The sequence below is a fragment of the Mus caroli genome, chromosome 14 (genome assembly GCF_900094665.2).
Source record: "Mus caroli chromosome 14, CAROLI_EIJ_v1.1, whole genome shotgun sequence".
Taxonomy (NCBI): Eukaryota; Metazoa; Chordata; class Mammalia; order Rodentia; family Muridae; genus Mus; species Mus caroli.
The window spans coordinates 5,590,974-5,607,883 of record NC_034583.1 but is presented as its reverse complement, the minus strand read 5'-3'; the positions used below and the strand labels follow the sequence as shown (position 1 = coordinate 5,607,883).

Sequence of the window (16,910 nt, the reverse complement as noted above, 5' to 3'; positions counted from 1 at the left end):
TGGTATTACAGGTATTGCGTATTACAGGTATATGTGGTTAGGGGCCATGCTTAGGTTTTTACCTGGATTTGGATCCTGGTCCTCAAGCTTATGCAGCTGACACATTACATCCCAGAGTCTGATCTTCCAGTGCACTCCATGAGGAATGGAGGATGGTAGATTAGCTCGGCATGGGCTGAGCTGTCCTGGCAAGTGTTCATTTAGAGTTGCTCTTGTGGGTGTGCTAGGTGAGAACACCTTTAAGGTACTGATGAAGATAAACATGGTTCTATTGATGAGCAGGCAACTCCACCCCTCATAGGGCTTGGCTTTTCAGTAAGGTCCAAGAGGACATATTGCAGGCTCATGGGTCACGTGATCTGTGCCATAGCTACTTAACTATGATACAAGAGCAGCCTTGGACACCCTGTAGTGAATAAGCATAGGTATGTGCTAATAAACCTGCTGTTATGCTTTAAAACTTGAATTTCAATGGAGTCCTCATGTATCACAAAATAGTATTCTTATTTAATTGTTTTTGGTCATTTACAATTGTGAATAGTGGACTTAGTAAGACCACCAGCTGGGTAAGCATGAGGACCAGAATTCAAATCCAGGTAAAAAGCTGAGCATGTCCACTAACCACATATACCTCTAATAAGTTCCCACAATGAGATGGGGTGTGTGGAGATGGGAAGATAGCTGGAACTTCATCTTCCTCTAGCCATCACACAGGTGTTCATACATACAACACGTGAACATATAACACACATATGCATACACAGAAGAATTCTTGAATATGTAAAAACCATTTTTGGTTCATGAGCTATATACACATAAGCAAGTAAACAGTTGGAACTGACCCTTAACCACGGCTTAGCAACCCTTGTCCTGCATCCTTAAAGTGAAGGCTTTGTGCACTTCGCACACACACTATTGACTTAAACATAGTATGTTCATTATCTCTCTCCTGTAAATCCCTTCACTAACCTTCTGGGGTCAGTACTGCTCTCCGTATTATTATTTTTTATTTATGTGCTTTACTTATATCCCAACTGGTTTTATACACATATTTGTATAATATATTATACATGTATCATACATGTACATATGTACCTGCTCCTGTATGTATATGTATCATATATATAATTTTCTCCCTTAGCCTCTCTTGTTCCCCTTCTACCTTTTAGATTCTTACCTCTCCTCTCACCTTCTACTTTCATGTCTCTGTCTCTGTCTCTGTCTCTCTCTCTCTCACCAACACACACACATACACAGAGATTATGCATATGAAAGAAATATGGTATTCATGTTTATGATCTTGGAATATTTTGCTTTACATGATAATCTCAGTTCTATCCATTTTCCTCCAAGTGATATAATTTCATTCTTTTTTTATGGCTGACTTAGAATTCTACTATATGTATTTCTTTTTCTTTTTTTTAATTTGGCTTCTTTTTTCTTTCTTTTTTTTTCTTTTTTTATTTTATTAAATATTTTCTTTATTTACATTTCAAATGCTATCCCAAAAGTTCCCTATACCCTCCCCTCTCCCCGTCCTGCTCCCCTACCCACCCACTCTGACTTCTTGACCCTGGCTTTCCCCTGTACTGAGGCATATAAAGTTTGCAAGACCTAGGGGTGTCTCTTCCCAATGATGGCCGACTAGGCCATCTTCTGCTACATATGCAGTTAGAGACACAAGCTCTGGGGGTACTGGTTAGTTCATGTTGTTGTTCCACCTATAGGGTTACAGACCCCTTCAGCTCCTGAGTACTTTCTCTAGCTCCTCCATTGGGGGCCCTATGTTTCTACTACAGGTATTTTCTTTATTTTGCTAACAGGCATCTAAGCTGGTTCCATATCTTGGCTACTCTGAAGAGTACAGTAGTAAACATAGATGTGTCCTTACATTAAGGACTTGGGGTCCTTCAGGTTTATGCTAACACTAGGTCCTGTGATGTTTGTTTGGAGAAAGTCCAACCCTGATTTCTCTAGGGTCTACACTGACTTACATTCTAAGCAATAGTGTGCAGGAGTCCTCTATCCCCCAATCCTCAGTGGCTGTTGTTCTTTGCTGATGCTGATACCCTTCTGACTGTAGTAAAATAGAATCTCAATCACATTTTCATCTGGACTCTCCCCAAGGAGAACATGGCACCCATGGGGAAATAGCCTACTGATGCTGTACCTAACAGGCCTGATATGGTGGTAATTTGCCTGCAATTGGATACTTAAAAATCATGTCCCCAAAGAAGAATTAATTAGTCACCGGCCCTAAACTGTGGAGCTTAGGAATGACTCACCTTGGTTGTCTTCCAAGTTAGACTCTTGTGCCTCCCTACAGAAGGACTTGAGTGGGTGTCCCACCACACAAGCTTTCATATGGAAGTACAACTACAGGAGACAGCTTTTCTACAGTCTTCAGTATGTGCTGGTGTAACTGTCTAATCTTGCTGTCACTGGTATCTGTGTTCCTTCCAGCCCTTAGCTGTGTGAGCCAACCATTGTTTGACCTACAAGCACCCATGCCCGGCTCCCCAAAGAGCTGTCATATGCTATGCTCTGCATGCTGCCTGACATCATAGGCACTCAGTCACTGTGCTCCAAAACACTGCCATCTCCTACAGGAGATGAAGACCCAGGTAAAGGAGGTTTCTACAGGTTACCTTCTGACTCATCTCCACAGCCCCTGAACATACAAGGTGATGCTTCCCAGCCCATTGCTCCTTCCTTTCTAGTTAAAAATCAAAAATGTATTTGTAGTAGTTGACTTACCACTGTTCTTGGTGCAGGCAATAGGATGTACTGAAAATGTCACTTTCCTCCTAACACCTCAGTGTGTGCAGAGGAAGACACAGATGTACCTGTCAGACCATGGGGCATTAATGCATTAAGAGTGCCTGAGAGATAGAGGCCTTTGGGTTCAATAGTGCGGATTTGAGGGAAAAAACCCTCAAGAGTTTAAATCCTCTATTGGAAGTGGCCTGATATTCTGGTGCAATTACATAACATCCTCAAGTGTAACTTTCCCTATCTATAAAATTGTGATGCAACTGGGGTGATCTATCAGGACGCTTAAATGTGCTGATCCATACAAAGTACTAGGCAAGGGTCTTGGCAAACATAAGCCCTCTGTAATTGGTGGCCTTATCATTTTTTGCAAGCTAACTGAACAGGTCACTATGGTGTCATTGGTAACAGACTCACAGAGAAAGGACGCCTTACCCATTGAATTTTATCTACCTTGTGTGCAGATGGAAGTCAATCAGTTAACCTTCTAACCTTGGCTTGATAAATATTATCAGCCTCTGGTCTTTCCAAATAAGAGTGCAGTGGTATTTTCATTCTGGGAAGCTTTTAAAAGGTTTTCATCTTAGCAGCTATAGTCAATTGCACAGCAAGAGAAAAGGGCAGAGAAAACACAGCAAAGAGAAATAGACTTATTTATTGATGCATGGTCCACTAAAACACAAAAGTTTATAACACATCTCCACCAGCTAATTTGTCCATGTGTCAAATATAGCATTGTGGAAAAGTACATTAAACATGGGCAATAAATCCAAGGCTAAAGCTCAGCAAGGGCGAGTCAGTGACGGCTACTGCAGGCTGTCTCCTATCAAGAAGGCCTAATTCTCAGACCTATGCCTCTATCCTGTGGTGGGTGGAGTATGAAAATGTCTACCCTTTGTCTTTATCCAGCTCTGGCAAGAACTGGCTCCTTTATCATAATTGGTACCTAGGCAGCTCCATGCTAGCCAGATTATCTATTTAGAAGCATTATGAGTTATATTTGCATATCAGTTTTTTAAAAGCCTGTAAACTATCCTGTGAAATGTCTACACTTATGAACCCATAGTTACAGAGGAAGAAACTGAGCCACTTCAAGGTGACTCAAAATCCCAGGAGTCTCCAAATGGAGCTTCCCCAAAGATGCAGGGATAATTGATTAAAGTACCCAAGAATGTATGTGGAGAATCGAAGGGAGGATGGGACATAACCATGTGTAATTAGACTGCCATTTACTTCCTATGAGTGTTGTAGCATGCAGTACAGAATCTATGTGACTATGGGTTCATAAGTGTAGACACTTCATAGATTATCTAGCAGGTTTTTAAAAAAGATAATATGTAAATATAATTTATAGTGCTTCTAAAATAGGTAACATGCATGGGGCTGTCTGGGTACCAATTATAATAAAAAAGCCAGTCCTTGCACACGCTGGAAAAAGACAAAAAGTAGACATTTTCATAATTCTAAGAAGGGCCTGAGAATTAATCCTCCATGATAGGAAGGAGCCTGCAGTAGCCTTCACTGAACCCAATCCTTCCTTTAGGAAGCACAGAAGTTTCCTGTCAACAGCCTGGGATAGCCTATACTCACTGCACAGCCATCTGCCACCCCAGGGCGATTCACTTAGTGCTGGCTTCAGAGGCCTGGGGCAAGGAATCTGCAGTGCCTTTGGCTCAGGAAGGGCATATTTTGCTTTAGTCTTCTCCTGTGGCCATCTTGCAGTTCATGGTGATTTTTATCTGTGAAAGTATTTGTGAAATGAAGTCCCCCAACAGAGTGGGGCAGAGAAAGTACTGAGGAAAAAAAATCCTTGATGTTTTCACATTATTTTAAACATGTTTATGCTTGTGTGTCTAGAGTCTATCCATGTGTGCCTCTGTGTGTGTGTATGTGTGTGTCTATTTGTGTGCCTATGTGTGCATGTGTATATGTGTCTCTGTCTGCGCTTGGCTCTGTATGTTTGTGAGTGTGTGTGCATGCACGAGAGAAAGAGAGAGAGAGAGAGAGAGAGAGAGAGAGAGAGAGAGAGAGAGAGAGAGACTTCTCCCTGAAGATCATGTAGCTAGTCTTGGTTAGAATAGAATCTTTTATTTCCCCTGCTTCACTGGGCCAGGTTATTATTTTTAAAGCCTGATAAATAAATTGGGGTTCATCTGTGACCTGACTACTTGATGTGAGTCAAAACTCCCAGTAGGAAAGCAGTTGACTCTAATGGCTTATTTGGTTATTCAGCTTCTGGGTCTCTTAAGCACCTTGCTGCCCCCCAGTCTGGGTTATTTTACACACCAATGAGCAAGGCATCCTTGGGGAGCTTCAGAAGTCCAGGAAAACTGGGTTGCTTTCTACTAAACAGCCTAGGATGTCCCTATGGCCCAGGCAGCTCCAGCTGCACAGGTGGGACAGGCCTGAAATCGAGCTCCTGGGAAGGCTGAAGCAGCAGCGGCTTCACACACGTTGATCTTCCAGACCCAGGTCCTTCCTTCCCACTACTCTGGTGATCTACCCACTCTTCCTAAGCTCACAGTTCCTCTTAGTTTAGTGCATGGAATTTACTTTGTGAAGTACAAAACTGAGACTAGCAGTCGTGTTTCTACAGTTTTATGAAAGAAGAAACAAAAGCAGACATAAGACACAGAGTAAAATGTGACATACCCTAATAGTCAAACAAATACCCCTGAGGGCTGAAGAGATAGATCATCATTCCAGAAACCCATTGTTCTAGCAGAGGACCCAGGTTCACTTCCCAGCACTCCGTGGCAGCTCACAACCATCCTTAACACAGTTCTCAAGGACCCAACTCTCTCTTCTGGCTTGTGTATGCCCCAAACACATCCGCAGTGCACATGCTTACATGCAAGCAAAGAACTCGTACACATGAAACCAAAATATAGAAATCCTTTTAAAGACTACTCATAAAACAATAATGCCCAAATAGGCCATAGAAGCAATGTCCTGTGCGAAGTTACAACAGTACCCTTGGTTTATACTCAACTCCAGATGTAGGATGGTTGTTCTTTTTACATAAAACGCCTGTGGAGTAGGTATCACAGACCTTGAGTATGTTCACCACTGTACATAAGTAATAAAGGTGTTCCCTGAGGAAGAATCATCTCCCATCTAAGTCTTTAATCTAGAAAATAATCAGAGGCAAATTCTTAAAGTACCCTCTAACCAACTTGTTTGCTATAATAGACTAATAGTTATGTAAGCCTCAATGTATTTATACAATGTAACACTGTAGGCAATAAATTTAGATGTTAGCAAATGCCTGACGGTATGGGAAATTGATCACATAATGCAAAAACAATCTGTAGATGAAAGCTGTTGTCTGTACTATTTTCTGGCCCTGTAAAAGAACATATATTTGGCATTATTTATTCATTCAAAAATATTTATTCCATGCCTCCTATGTATGAAGCACCATGCTAAGTTCTAAGGGCTGGGATATAAATGAACAGCAGAGACCTGGTGCTCACAGAGCTAAAAGAACCAAAACCAAACAGGGCTGTGTCGGTTAACCTCACATCACTGGGGGTTGCAATGCCTGCTGTACTGAAGACAGGTTGATACCTGGACCCAGCTTAGACTGTGAGATCAAAATGACAAGCAGACCAGAGGTGGCAAAGGCAGAAGACCCATGAAGGAAGCAGGTGAGAAGGAGGACCTAGGGAAGGGTCAGGGTTGTGCCTTTTAACAGTGCTTGGAGTGACATGGAAGGGTAAGACAGGCTCAGTGCATATCACAGCAGGTCCACAAGGTACTCCATTTGCAACTACGTAATGGATGGAGGCGGGGCGGGGATGGTGGTGGAGTGGGGGTGGTCTCTGAGCATGATGCTGGTGAGTAAAGAAAGCACAACTGAGAGGCCACGTCCCAATGTGAGCCACGCCCTTTGCTCCACCCACATGCTGAGTAAAACAGATTCTCTTCTGTGGCTGAGACTTGGCTACCGAAATCATGAACAGGGAAGAGCACCCCTGTACTTCTGCAGACCTTCTTGTAGGTGGAGCTCCACTCAGTCCTGTTTTCCACTTTTCCTGGAGAGTAGTTCCAACCTGTGACCCATGTATCCCCACCCAAGTCTCTCTGTAAGGTCAGGAGTTAGCATAGTCTCAAGGTCCAAAATTCCACTATCCATGAAGCTGGCTTTCCAGGGCTGAGTTGAAAGGCTGGCGAATGTGTGCTGCTGTTTGCTGAGAAGGGAGCAACAGTGGGAAATTCTGATTTCCTCCAGTGCTGACTGCAAGGCACTCTGGGAAGGCCCATGGCAGCTTCGAGAGCATCTGCCTCTTTTTTTTTTTTTTTTTTTTTTCCCATCTTACAAGTTAATCAACACTTTCCGTTGCTCTGGCAGCTTTGGGGGCACTGGGAGTGGGTGTGACAGTCTGCTCTGCCTTGGGTTAACCCTGCATTTGCTCTTCTTGGGGAGACAGAGAACTACCCGTTGTTGAGGGGTGCCTGTCTACACTGACTCTAATATTCTCTCCACAGCTGGGGCACTCAAGGCGACTTCTCCACAACCCATGCGCTGCCAGCTGTTAAAGTAAAGCTATTCACAGAGAGCACTGGTGTCCTGGCCTTGGAAGACAAGGAACTCGGGCGGGTGAGTGCGGCAAGGGCCTCCGGACAGAGCACAGACAGGGGTATCTGCTGTTACCTTTCTGCCCCAAAGTCATGAAGATGCAGCTCTATAAGTACTGAGGGGCAGACATTTGGAACTACGTTCTGGATTATGCTGTTAGCTGTGAGACCTTGAGCCAGTTTCTCAACCTCTCTGAGCCACAGGGTCTCCTCCATAAACTCTGGAGAGCAAGTGTGATTCAGAAGACAGGCTGGGGAGACTCCTGAACCACACACTCAGACATTATTTATAGCAAAGATGTGCAATGCTGCTGACTAGCTTAACTAAATTCATTGGTATTAAACTGCCTAAGCTCCTGACAACATTAAAATCAACATAATAAGATAAAAGAGGAGTAAAAATAAATCAATCCATGTTTTAACAGGGACATTCAGAATATAAATAATTGAAGTGTTCTGATTACCCCAATGTGGAGAATATTTTGTTAATGGTAGGTTCGAGACCTGTTGTTGGAGGCAGACCCACAAGCCTGGGTATCAGTGAACCAAGCGACTGATCCATTAATAACCACAAGCAAAGTCCTCTTTACTGCCCTGGAAACAGGCCACAATGCAATGCGCTAAGATGTCACACATAGTTAGGTGTAAAATGAATATATACATACATATACATCATATATGAGATATACATCATATATGAGAGAGAGATACATATACATATACACATACACATACACATACACATACACATACACATACACATACACATACACATACACATACACATACACATACACANACATATACACATACACATACACATACACATACACATACACATACACATACACATACACATACACATACACATACACATACACATACACATACACATACATATACATATACATCAGGAAGAGATAACAGAGTAAAGCAGGCTACAGTGTGCTCCTGTCCAGAAAGACTCTCCCTTCTTAGCCAGTGCTAAACACACCCACCACATGCATTCAGTTACTGAGGCACAGAGAGCCCAGCAACCCCAATTACCAGCCCCTAGGATGCTGAGCTAGGGATGTTATTAGGCTCAGCCCTTCAGGGACTTCATAAGTGTTCCCAAGTCAGAAACTCATGAAGCCCACATGATAAAGGATAAAGTAACTTGCCAGAAAAGGAATATAGGCATCTCACCAGTCATCTTCAGCTGCATTGCCCCTGTGGAGAAATAAATATGGCAGGGCTCTGCTGGGGTGATGGAGGCCTAGAGCTTGTTGCTCTTCACACAGATACTTGCATCTAGGTGCCTAGACGTTCACTTTTTCTTCCTTCATGCTTCAGGAACTCTCTGCTTCCTAATGTAGGTCAGCCTGGCCCTCTGCTGACTGGCCATGTTCTGTTGGGCTGGTGCCCTCTGCAGGTGATAGCTCTGAAGGTACAACTGGGGGACATGGTGGCACCATCTTTTTCAAGTTCAGCCATTCAGTAGATCATATAGAGTGCTCTATTGAGACAACTCTACCAAGCTGAGCAGAACCTTTCTCCAGGGACCTGGGGTTAGCTTCGTCCCTTTAGCCATATTTCACGTATTCACCTGATTTATGTCTCCTGTACATCAAATTTTTCTTAAAAAAATGAATCTTTTTTAATATACTTGAAAGAGAGAGAAAGAGAGGAAGGAAGGAAGGAAGGAAGGAAGAAAGGAAGAAAGGAAGAAAGGAAGAAAGGAAGAAAGGAAGAAAGAAAGAAAGAATTCCTTGAGGGTAGGGAGAGGTTGCCACCACCCAGGCCTGCCCTCACCTCCAGTTCCAGCTCCAGTGTGTCTATGTGGGAAGGATTTACACATTTTTCCACAGTTTTAACCAAATGAATCCTATCTAAGTGAACAAGAGACTCAGAGAGATCATGGTATATATGATTATATATGAGTATATACCCTTTTTAATAGAACAGGCACAGTGATAGGCCTGCTGGGTCTGACCATTACTGCTGCAGACAGGGTAAACGGGAGCAAACTCAGGAAGAAAGCTCTCATCTGCAACATTACAGGACACAGGCATCAAAGCCAGAAGTTACAGCACAGTGTGGGAATTGTTCTGCCTAAGTCCTGGGAGGAAAGCACACAGCAAGAGGTGGTCCCTCTGTGAAGTGGGGATGCCATTCTCAGGAGATTCAAACAGATAGGGAAAGAGAGATAGGCCCAGGCCAGAAATCAGCCTGATAAAAAGCCAGGGCGTGGCAGCCCCAGCCTGAGGAGAAGCCCTGATGGCTTACAAGCAGCCTCCTGAGGGGCTGGGTTGTGGCTGCCAGTTCACATCCACACAGCAAAGCACATCACATATGGCTTCAGCAAAGAAAACAGAGTGCTCAGTCTGCAGCCTGGGATACCCAGGTAAGATGAGAACTCACCCTGTGGCTCCCACACATTTAGAAGGTCCCTTGCCCTCCCAAGGTGCTGACACACAGGAGGGGGACTCTAGCCCATCTTGAACTTGGAGGGCTGAAAATGGAGACAGAAGAACCCCATCTCTCCATCCACCCTGTAATTCCAGAGAGCGAATGCAAAGGAGCCCAATAGAAGGCTCTGTGGAGTGGCCAGTGAGGAAGTGGCCATCTGCATTTTGAATGGACACCATATTGCCAGTGGGAATTGAACCGGGATCTATGTGGTGGAGGGCTGTTAACAAGCTCTCCGTGTACAGGGTGCTGCTCCAGCTATGACTTTACCAGGCCAACAGGAACATAAGGAAGCCAAGGCCTTTCTTGCCACTGGCCTGGTCATGGTGCTCTTGCCAGCATGCTCCTCCTGACCCTCTCTCCCACCAGTCTGACTGAGGACACAGCTGGATGGATAGCTCCCTTCCCTCTGTCTCCAAACAAGGACAAAGATGCATTTGGAGTTACAAAACTCCACTGCAGAGACCAGTGAGATGGACCGTCAGGCACTTAATACCAAGTGTGACACCCAGATGTCAAGCCTCAGATCCCACAGAGTGGGAGAACTGAGTTCTGCACTGTTTTTTCTAACCTATGCATGCACACACACATACACACACATTATACTCACTACACACATACATACACATACATAACCCCCACATACACATATATACAGAAAACACACATTACTCACACTACACACATACACACCACACACACATACACACCACACACACTATGCACGTATACATACACTATATATACACACCACACATACACACATTATGCATACCTTACACACATACATACTCACACACTATACACTCATACATATGTACTATACACACATACACACACACTACACACATTGTAGAACACACAGTCACGTAGTCACACACTCACATAAATAATAAATAAGTAAACTTTAAAAATGTTTCAAAGAATTCTCTAGACACCACTCTCAGAACTAGCTTGCAGATTTCATTAGCAAGCTGAGTCCTGGCAAATAGCAAGGAAACACTGGGACCAGTCCCTGGCCTGGTAGCATTGTGCCTTCAGTTCAAAGGGACTGTCAGTCAGAATGTCAGGCATGGGGTAATAGAGCCCTGTAGCTCTCTGGTTTGGCACCTGTCCCTAAAGATAGCTGAGTAACACCACTTGTGTCACTGTCACTCAGCCCCCTCTGGGACTGCTGCCGGGAGGCCCTGCAGGTCGCAAATCCCAGGTGCTCCATCCATTATGTACATTGGCGCTGTACTCACATGTCTTCTCATAGTCTTTAAATCACCTGTAGGTTCCTCTTATGTCAAGTAACAGATACAACATAAAATTCTAGCATGCTGTATTGGGCTATTTGATCAAAACTACTTTCCAGTAGTGGAGTGTGATGGAGCCCTCGGTATCCTCCTAGCTTTGCCCCACCCTCCAAACCCTAGAGTTAAGGTGGCACCCAGTAAAGTGTGTCTGACATGCTGCCAAAAGGCATTTTCCAGGGGTAGATGGAGGCTACTTGGAGCTTCTTCGACCCAAAGCACAATGAGGAGCTGGAAGAGAAAAGTCCCAGTCCAGGTGCTACTGACCCCTGACCCAAATGGGACCCAACATTGACTCCTGCCCTATCTACATCTCTCATTTCCCATTATTCTACCATCCCCCACAGGCTTTGAGGTGTTTCTCTTCTTGCAATGTGAAACTGTAGAAATGGAAAAGGAAGGAGTAGCTAAGAGCTGTCTATTAAAAACACATCTCGTCTCAATAACTGACATGGTTAATGGGAGATGGACAATGTTCTCTCTCTTAGGTTACTCTACTGCTTCTGAATTTCAGAAAAACAAAAGTAGGACCATGATATCACCATGATGTCACCATGACATCACGGTCCTCGCTCCTACAGACTTAGCCAGTGAGGAAAAAGAAAGAAGGCAGAGGGCATTTTGTCCCATCGATGTGACTGTGTGATCTCAACCAGCCACAGTTCATGAAGGAGCAGTCTCAGCAATGGAGCATGGGCTAGTGTTGCATGGCTTCACATCAAGGTGTCTGACTCTAACAAGCATGACTGAGTGCTGCTTCTGTCTCCTGACAGAAATGTATGCTTTCTCCTTGCAGGTTATCCTCCATCCCACCCCAAATAGCCCCAAACAATCTGAGTGGCACAAAATGACAGTCTCCAAAAACTGCCCCGATCAAGACCTCAAAATCAAACTTGCTGTCCGAATGGATAAGCCTCAAAACATGAAGCACTCTGGGTAAGTGTTTCTTTCCCAATCTGAAATATGGGTACATTCATTTCCAGAGGCAGCAATAGAACAGAAGAGGGGAACATACCTCGGGGACAGATCACTTGCCTGGCATATATAAGGCTCAGTTTTGGATCTCTAGAAGTGCAGAAATGAATTAAGCAAAACCCAAAGGGATTTGGAGAACTGTGTGGCAGGAGCTGGGAGGTGCCTGCTAGCAGCAATTAAAGACCATGGCATTGACAGTTCCCATAGGCTTCTTCAGCTACAGTTACTGCGTCTCCATTTATACCATCAAGAGAATAACTTCCCACTACCTCTAAGCAGACTCCCTCAAAACAGTTAAAACATGCTGAACACAGCATGCTGGGGTTTGTGCTTGGAGAGGTCTTTTGGATTCTGTGTTCCTGCCAGAGGCCTCCAGGAGTCCCTCCCTCTCACCTGTGTGGACAACCACCTTCATGAAGTTTAAACAAGTGCCTAACTAGGTCAAAAGTGATGTCAGGTTGACTGAAATAATAACCCTCCAAAATGGAGTATGTGTGGCCTTCATTCTGTGAAGGTTTGCATGAATAATCAGTTGAGTAGCTTCACGCACAGCAAAAAGAATAGGGAAATGTGGTTTCACTTTACAGAGCAAAGCATTGTTTTGTTTTGGTTTTTTCTGTTTTTTTATTTTTTAACCAAAAGGGTTGTGAATGACTGGTTTTCTGTGGAGCCACCACCTGCTAAATTATCTTTTAAGATGTGATTCTTTGCAGAGGAGCAGGGCAGTATAATTATGAAGAGGGAAGAGTCTAGACAGCAGAAGAAACTGGGCTCTTTGTCAAATGCTCTGAAGTGCCATTTGTGGACTGGCTGTCATTCTCCATGACCTTCAAGTGACTAGGAAACTTCCCTCCACCCTCTTGAAAACTCAAGATTGCATATGTGGCCTGGAAGTCTATGGAAGTAAGAAGCCCCACACCCAGTGCTAGCCAGCCATAGGTGCCAGTCGAAAAGAAGCCTGCAAGACGTCTAAGGGAACAACCAGGACAGCAAGTGGACATCCTTGCAGAGCCCACATCATGTGGTCAGTGGCTGCCTGTGATGCCTTTCAAAGGCTGCTCACAAGCTGGATACCACTCCCTGAACGCCACCCGTGACTTAAACCTGTAGAAGTTACACATGGTATTGTTGAAACCAGGCTATTCCCAAAGCCAGAGGTGGGACTGAAGTGTGAGAAGCCTGTGAGGAAAGATACCAGCTACTTAACACTTAGTCTGTACTCAGCCATCACTAGTGAGTATAGCCAGGTTTTCTTTATTTCACTTGGTATCTTATCATATGACTAAGGCACAAGTTCAAAAGTCAACCTGAGCTGAATGCTCAAACCATGTCAAAAAAAAAAAAAAAAAAACAAACTTGTATTGAGGAAATATCCATATCAATAAAGTGCTCATTGTGCAAGTATGAGTTTGATTGCTTGCTTTGCAACATGATCACATCTTAAAAGATAATTTGGCAGACTGTGGCTCCACAGAAACCGTTACATGAAGCAGTATTCATCTGTAATCCCAACACTGGGCAAGCAGAAACAGGTGGATTCCTGGAGCTTACTGGGCAACTAGTCTAGTCAGTTGGGAGAGCTCCAAGTTCAATGTAAAAAGCTGTCTCAAAAAATAATCTGGAGAGTGATTGAGGAAGATACCTCTTGCACACACACACACACACACACACACACACAGTAGTACCTGCACATGAACACATACGTGTGTCAACACAAAATACTACATGCATACTCAGGGGTGTTTTTGAGGTCAGTTTTTCCTCCTTCCTATCACACTCCCGGTACATTTTTCTGAAATATAAAGAACATTTTTTTTTCCTCCAATACCCCTTCTCTTTCCAAGCTATGTAGTCCTGGTTTCCAGATAAAAAGAATTGAGGTTTGATCTTCAGGCTCCTGTAGTATTTGAGGAAATATCCTCCATCTTTCCCACAGCATTGACTCAGAAACAGTAAATATCTATTAGAGGAAGCAGAGGGTGAGTAAGCAGAAGAAGGTGGGGAATGAGAGATGGGGGAGGAAGCTGACCAGAGGATATCAGTGAACAGAAGCACCATCCTCACATGACCTTTATAACGTCCTTGGTGGAGTTAGTGCCTCAGCCTGCAGGCCAGATTTCTTCGAACCCCTTTCCAAACACTATCAGTCACTCCCAAGCAGATATTCAACACAGTGTTATTCTCTGCATTGAACAAAGCCCAGCTTCTCACATTCTCCTCATGTGCTCTGTAGAGAGAGCTCTACATGACTTACATTCAGGAACCTCTCTGTGGACTCGCTGGTGGGTGTGCTAGCACATTCTAGGTTACCTTCACAGTATGAATGGTGGAGGAGATACTTAGCGCATATCCATCAGGCTCCCCAATGATTGAAGCACTAGGATGCCATTCAAAAATTGCTCCCTGCCAAGAATATACCAAGAGAATCTAGAACAGCCTCAAAGAGTAGACAAAGGATCCACTAACATCAAGTCAGAAACAACATGGCCCAAACTGGGACAAATGGCCTTAGCTGCATAAGGAATGAGTCAGGAACAGTAAAAGCATTTCTGTTGGGAGCTGGGGGAGATGACCCATTTTATAAAGGATTTGCCATGCAGGGACAAAGACTGAGGTCATTACCAATATCCACAAAACCAGGCTTGGTGAAGTGACACACTGTGGTAATCTCAGTACTGGGGTGAGAGAGACAGCACGGTCTCAGGAACTTGCAGCCAGCCTCCTTGGTGAGCTGCAGGCTACTGAGAACTTGTCTCAAAAAATAAAAAAAGGACAACACCTGAGAAATGATATATCCAGGGGTAATATCCGAACTCTAGAGGCCCACACACCTCAAACACACATGCATGAGATATACATGAACATGCACAATGTTTGTGAACATTTTTTTCCACTTAAACACAGGTAGTAAGGATGTTAAGCCCTATAGCATGGAAGTCAGAGTAAAGTCACAGCTTAAATAGTGAGGGGAGAGCCTTGAAGTTACACAGCTGAGACTTGGGTTATAGCTGCTTTAGCATGTGAGCAGACAGTCAGAAGTCTTGGGGAATCTTGATTGGATGCTGTGGTTTCATGAATGAGCTACTGGGCCATCCAGAATAATTCTACAGAGTGGTTTCTAAATGCCAGCGAGTTCAACTCAACACTGTTTCTTTTGATTTTGAGCATTAGCATAGTGAGTGTGTGAGAATTAAGCACTCCAGGTAGTTTTTGGCTTCTCATCACCCTTCTGTCCCTCCACATGTGGAAGTTCAAGGTCGAGTACTTCACATCTCTCTCCCCATTTTATCTCTGAAACAGCCCTACAGGAAGTAAAAGGCCCCTCATCCCATGTTAACAGACTGCCCCTCCCTTCAGTCATGTGTTCAGACCTACAGCCCTAAAGTCATGCTGAACATCACTCGCACACTTTTTAACCAGGAACACAGCCCATCATCAAATCCCTTCTACTCTGTTTCCAAGCCAAACCCTGACTCTGGCTCCTCATTTCCACTCCTATGTGCTGGACTCCAAGCCTCCCTTACTTTTCCCCTCTTGTTACTCTTGCCTCATAACCTCTCGCACATTCTTTGCCTCCCTATAGCCTATTCCATCCCCTAAAATTTTCTTTTTAAATTTGGTCCTATCCCTCAAGTGCTAGAAAACATCCAGTGACCCTCCACCTCACTCAGAGCTACGCCCTGGCTGTTGCTATGGTAACCTCTCTGCATTCTCGTGAGTACTGCTACAGCCACATTGGCCTCCTCCTTGGGTGTTAGAGAAGTACAGGCTACCTCAGAGCCTTGTGCCCTCCTGCCCACCCAGCTTACTAAGAATGTCCCCATACCTGTGGGAAAGCCTTCCTTGACTCTCTTCAGTGTCTTAATGCTTCTTCCTCCTCTTCTTCTCTCTCCTGTTTTCATCATAAAATAAGACTCTGCATGATATAGTACATGGCTTTCCTGTTCATCTGTTTATATCATGTCTTCCTTTCTAGAAAGTTAGTTCTTTTCCAGTCGGCCACTTGTCTTCTACAATCACAGTACCTAGCATAAGTTTTATAAAAGCCTCATGCATTGTTTGGAATCCCACTGTATAGACAGAGAAACTGAGGCTCATCATGGAGAAAATCCTTCCAAGTCTGAGTAAGCATTGAAGCTGGGCTTAGACTCCTTTTCAGTTAAGTCTCAACGAAAGGCCTGAACTTTGGCTTTCTCTGCATGGCCCACCTCAGAATTTATCCAGAAAACCACTGAGGACACCAGGGATAACCCACAGCATCTCAGCCCCTCCGCTAAGTTAGCAAGGAGTGTGGAGCTTTAAAGCCAATCATTAAGATTGGCCCCTTTCCTTTTCATTGTCTTGTTTGGGACAGCACAGCCCTCTTGTTCTTCAACCCCATCACAGCTCTTTGATATCCATGGGTCCCCAAGGCGTCCACCATTCCTGCCAGCACAGGATCCTATGTTCTGCTCGTCCTACACTATTGCTGGCTCACAGGTATACAGGACCACACACACTGTGTGAGGGCATATAACGGGACCTAGGGCTTTGTACACATCAGATAAGCACTGAGCCAGTTAAGGACTCCTCAGCCTTCACTGCTGATTTCCTGTCAGTAATTTAGTCAAACCAAACTCTGGCGATCGCCTTAGCTTTGCTTTCCTTGCATGTCTGTTCAGTTTTGTTCAATGTGTGTTAAAGCTTTTTGAGTAGATGCAGCAAATTTCAAATTATTATATCCACTTGGTGAATTAAGCCACTCATTACAATGGAACAATCTCTCTCTCTCTCTCTCTCTCTCTCTCTCTCTCTCTCTCTCTCTCTCTCTCTCTCTCTCTCTCTCTCTCTCTCTCT

The 16,910-nt window shown here is 44.2% G+C and overlaps 1 protein-coding gene across 25 annotated transcripts in view; it reads left to right on the top strand.

The window, feature by feature from the left end:
- Window positions 1–16,910, top strand: part of Cadps (calcium dependent secretion activator) — a 442,533-nt gene that overhangs the window by 260,049 nt on the left and 165,574 nt on the right. For all 25 annotated transcript variants that reach the window (XM_021182627.2, XM_029468964.1, XM_029468977.1 and 22 more), the window contains exons 7-8: window positions 7,264–7,375; window positions 11,896–12,035. In XM_021182627.2, coding sequence (XP_021038286.1) covers window positions 7,264–7,375; window positions 11,896–12,035 — 252 coding nt within the window. The remainder of the gene's footprint in view (window positions 1–7,263; window positions 7,376–11,895; window positions 12,036–16,910) is intronic.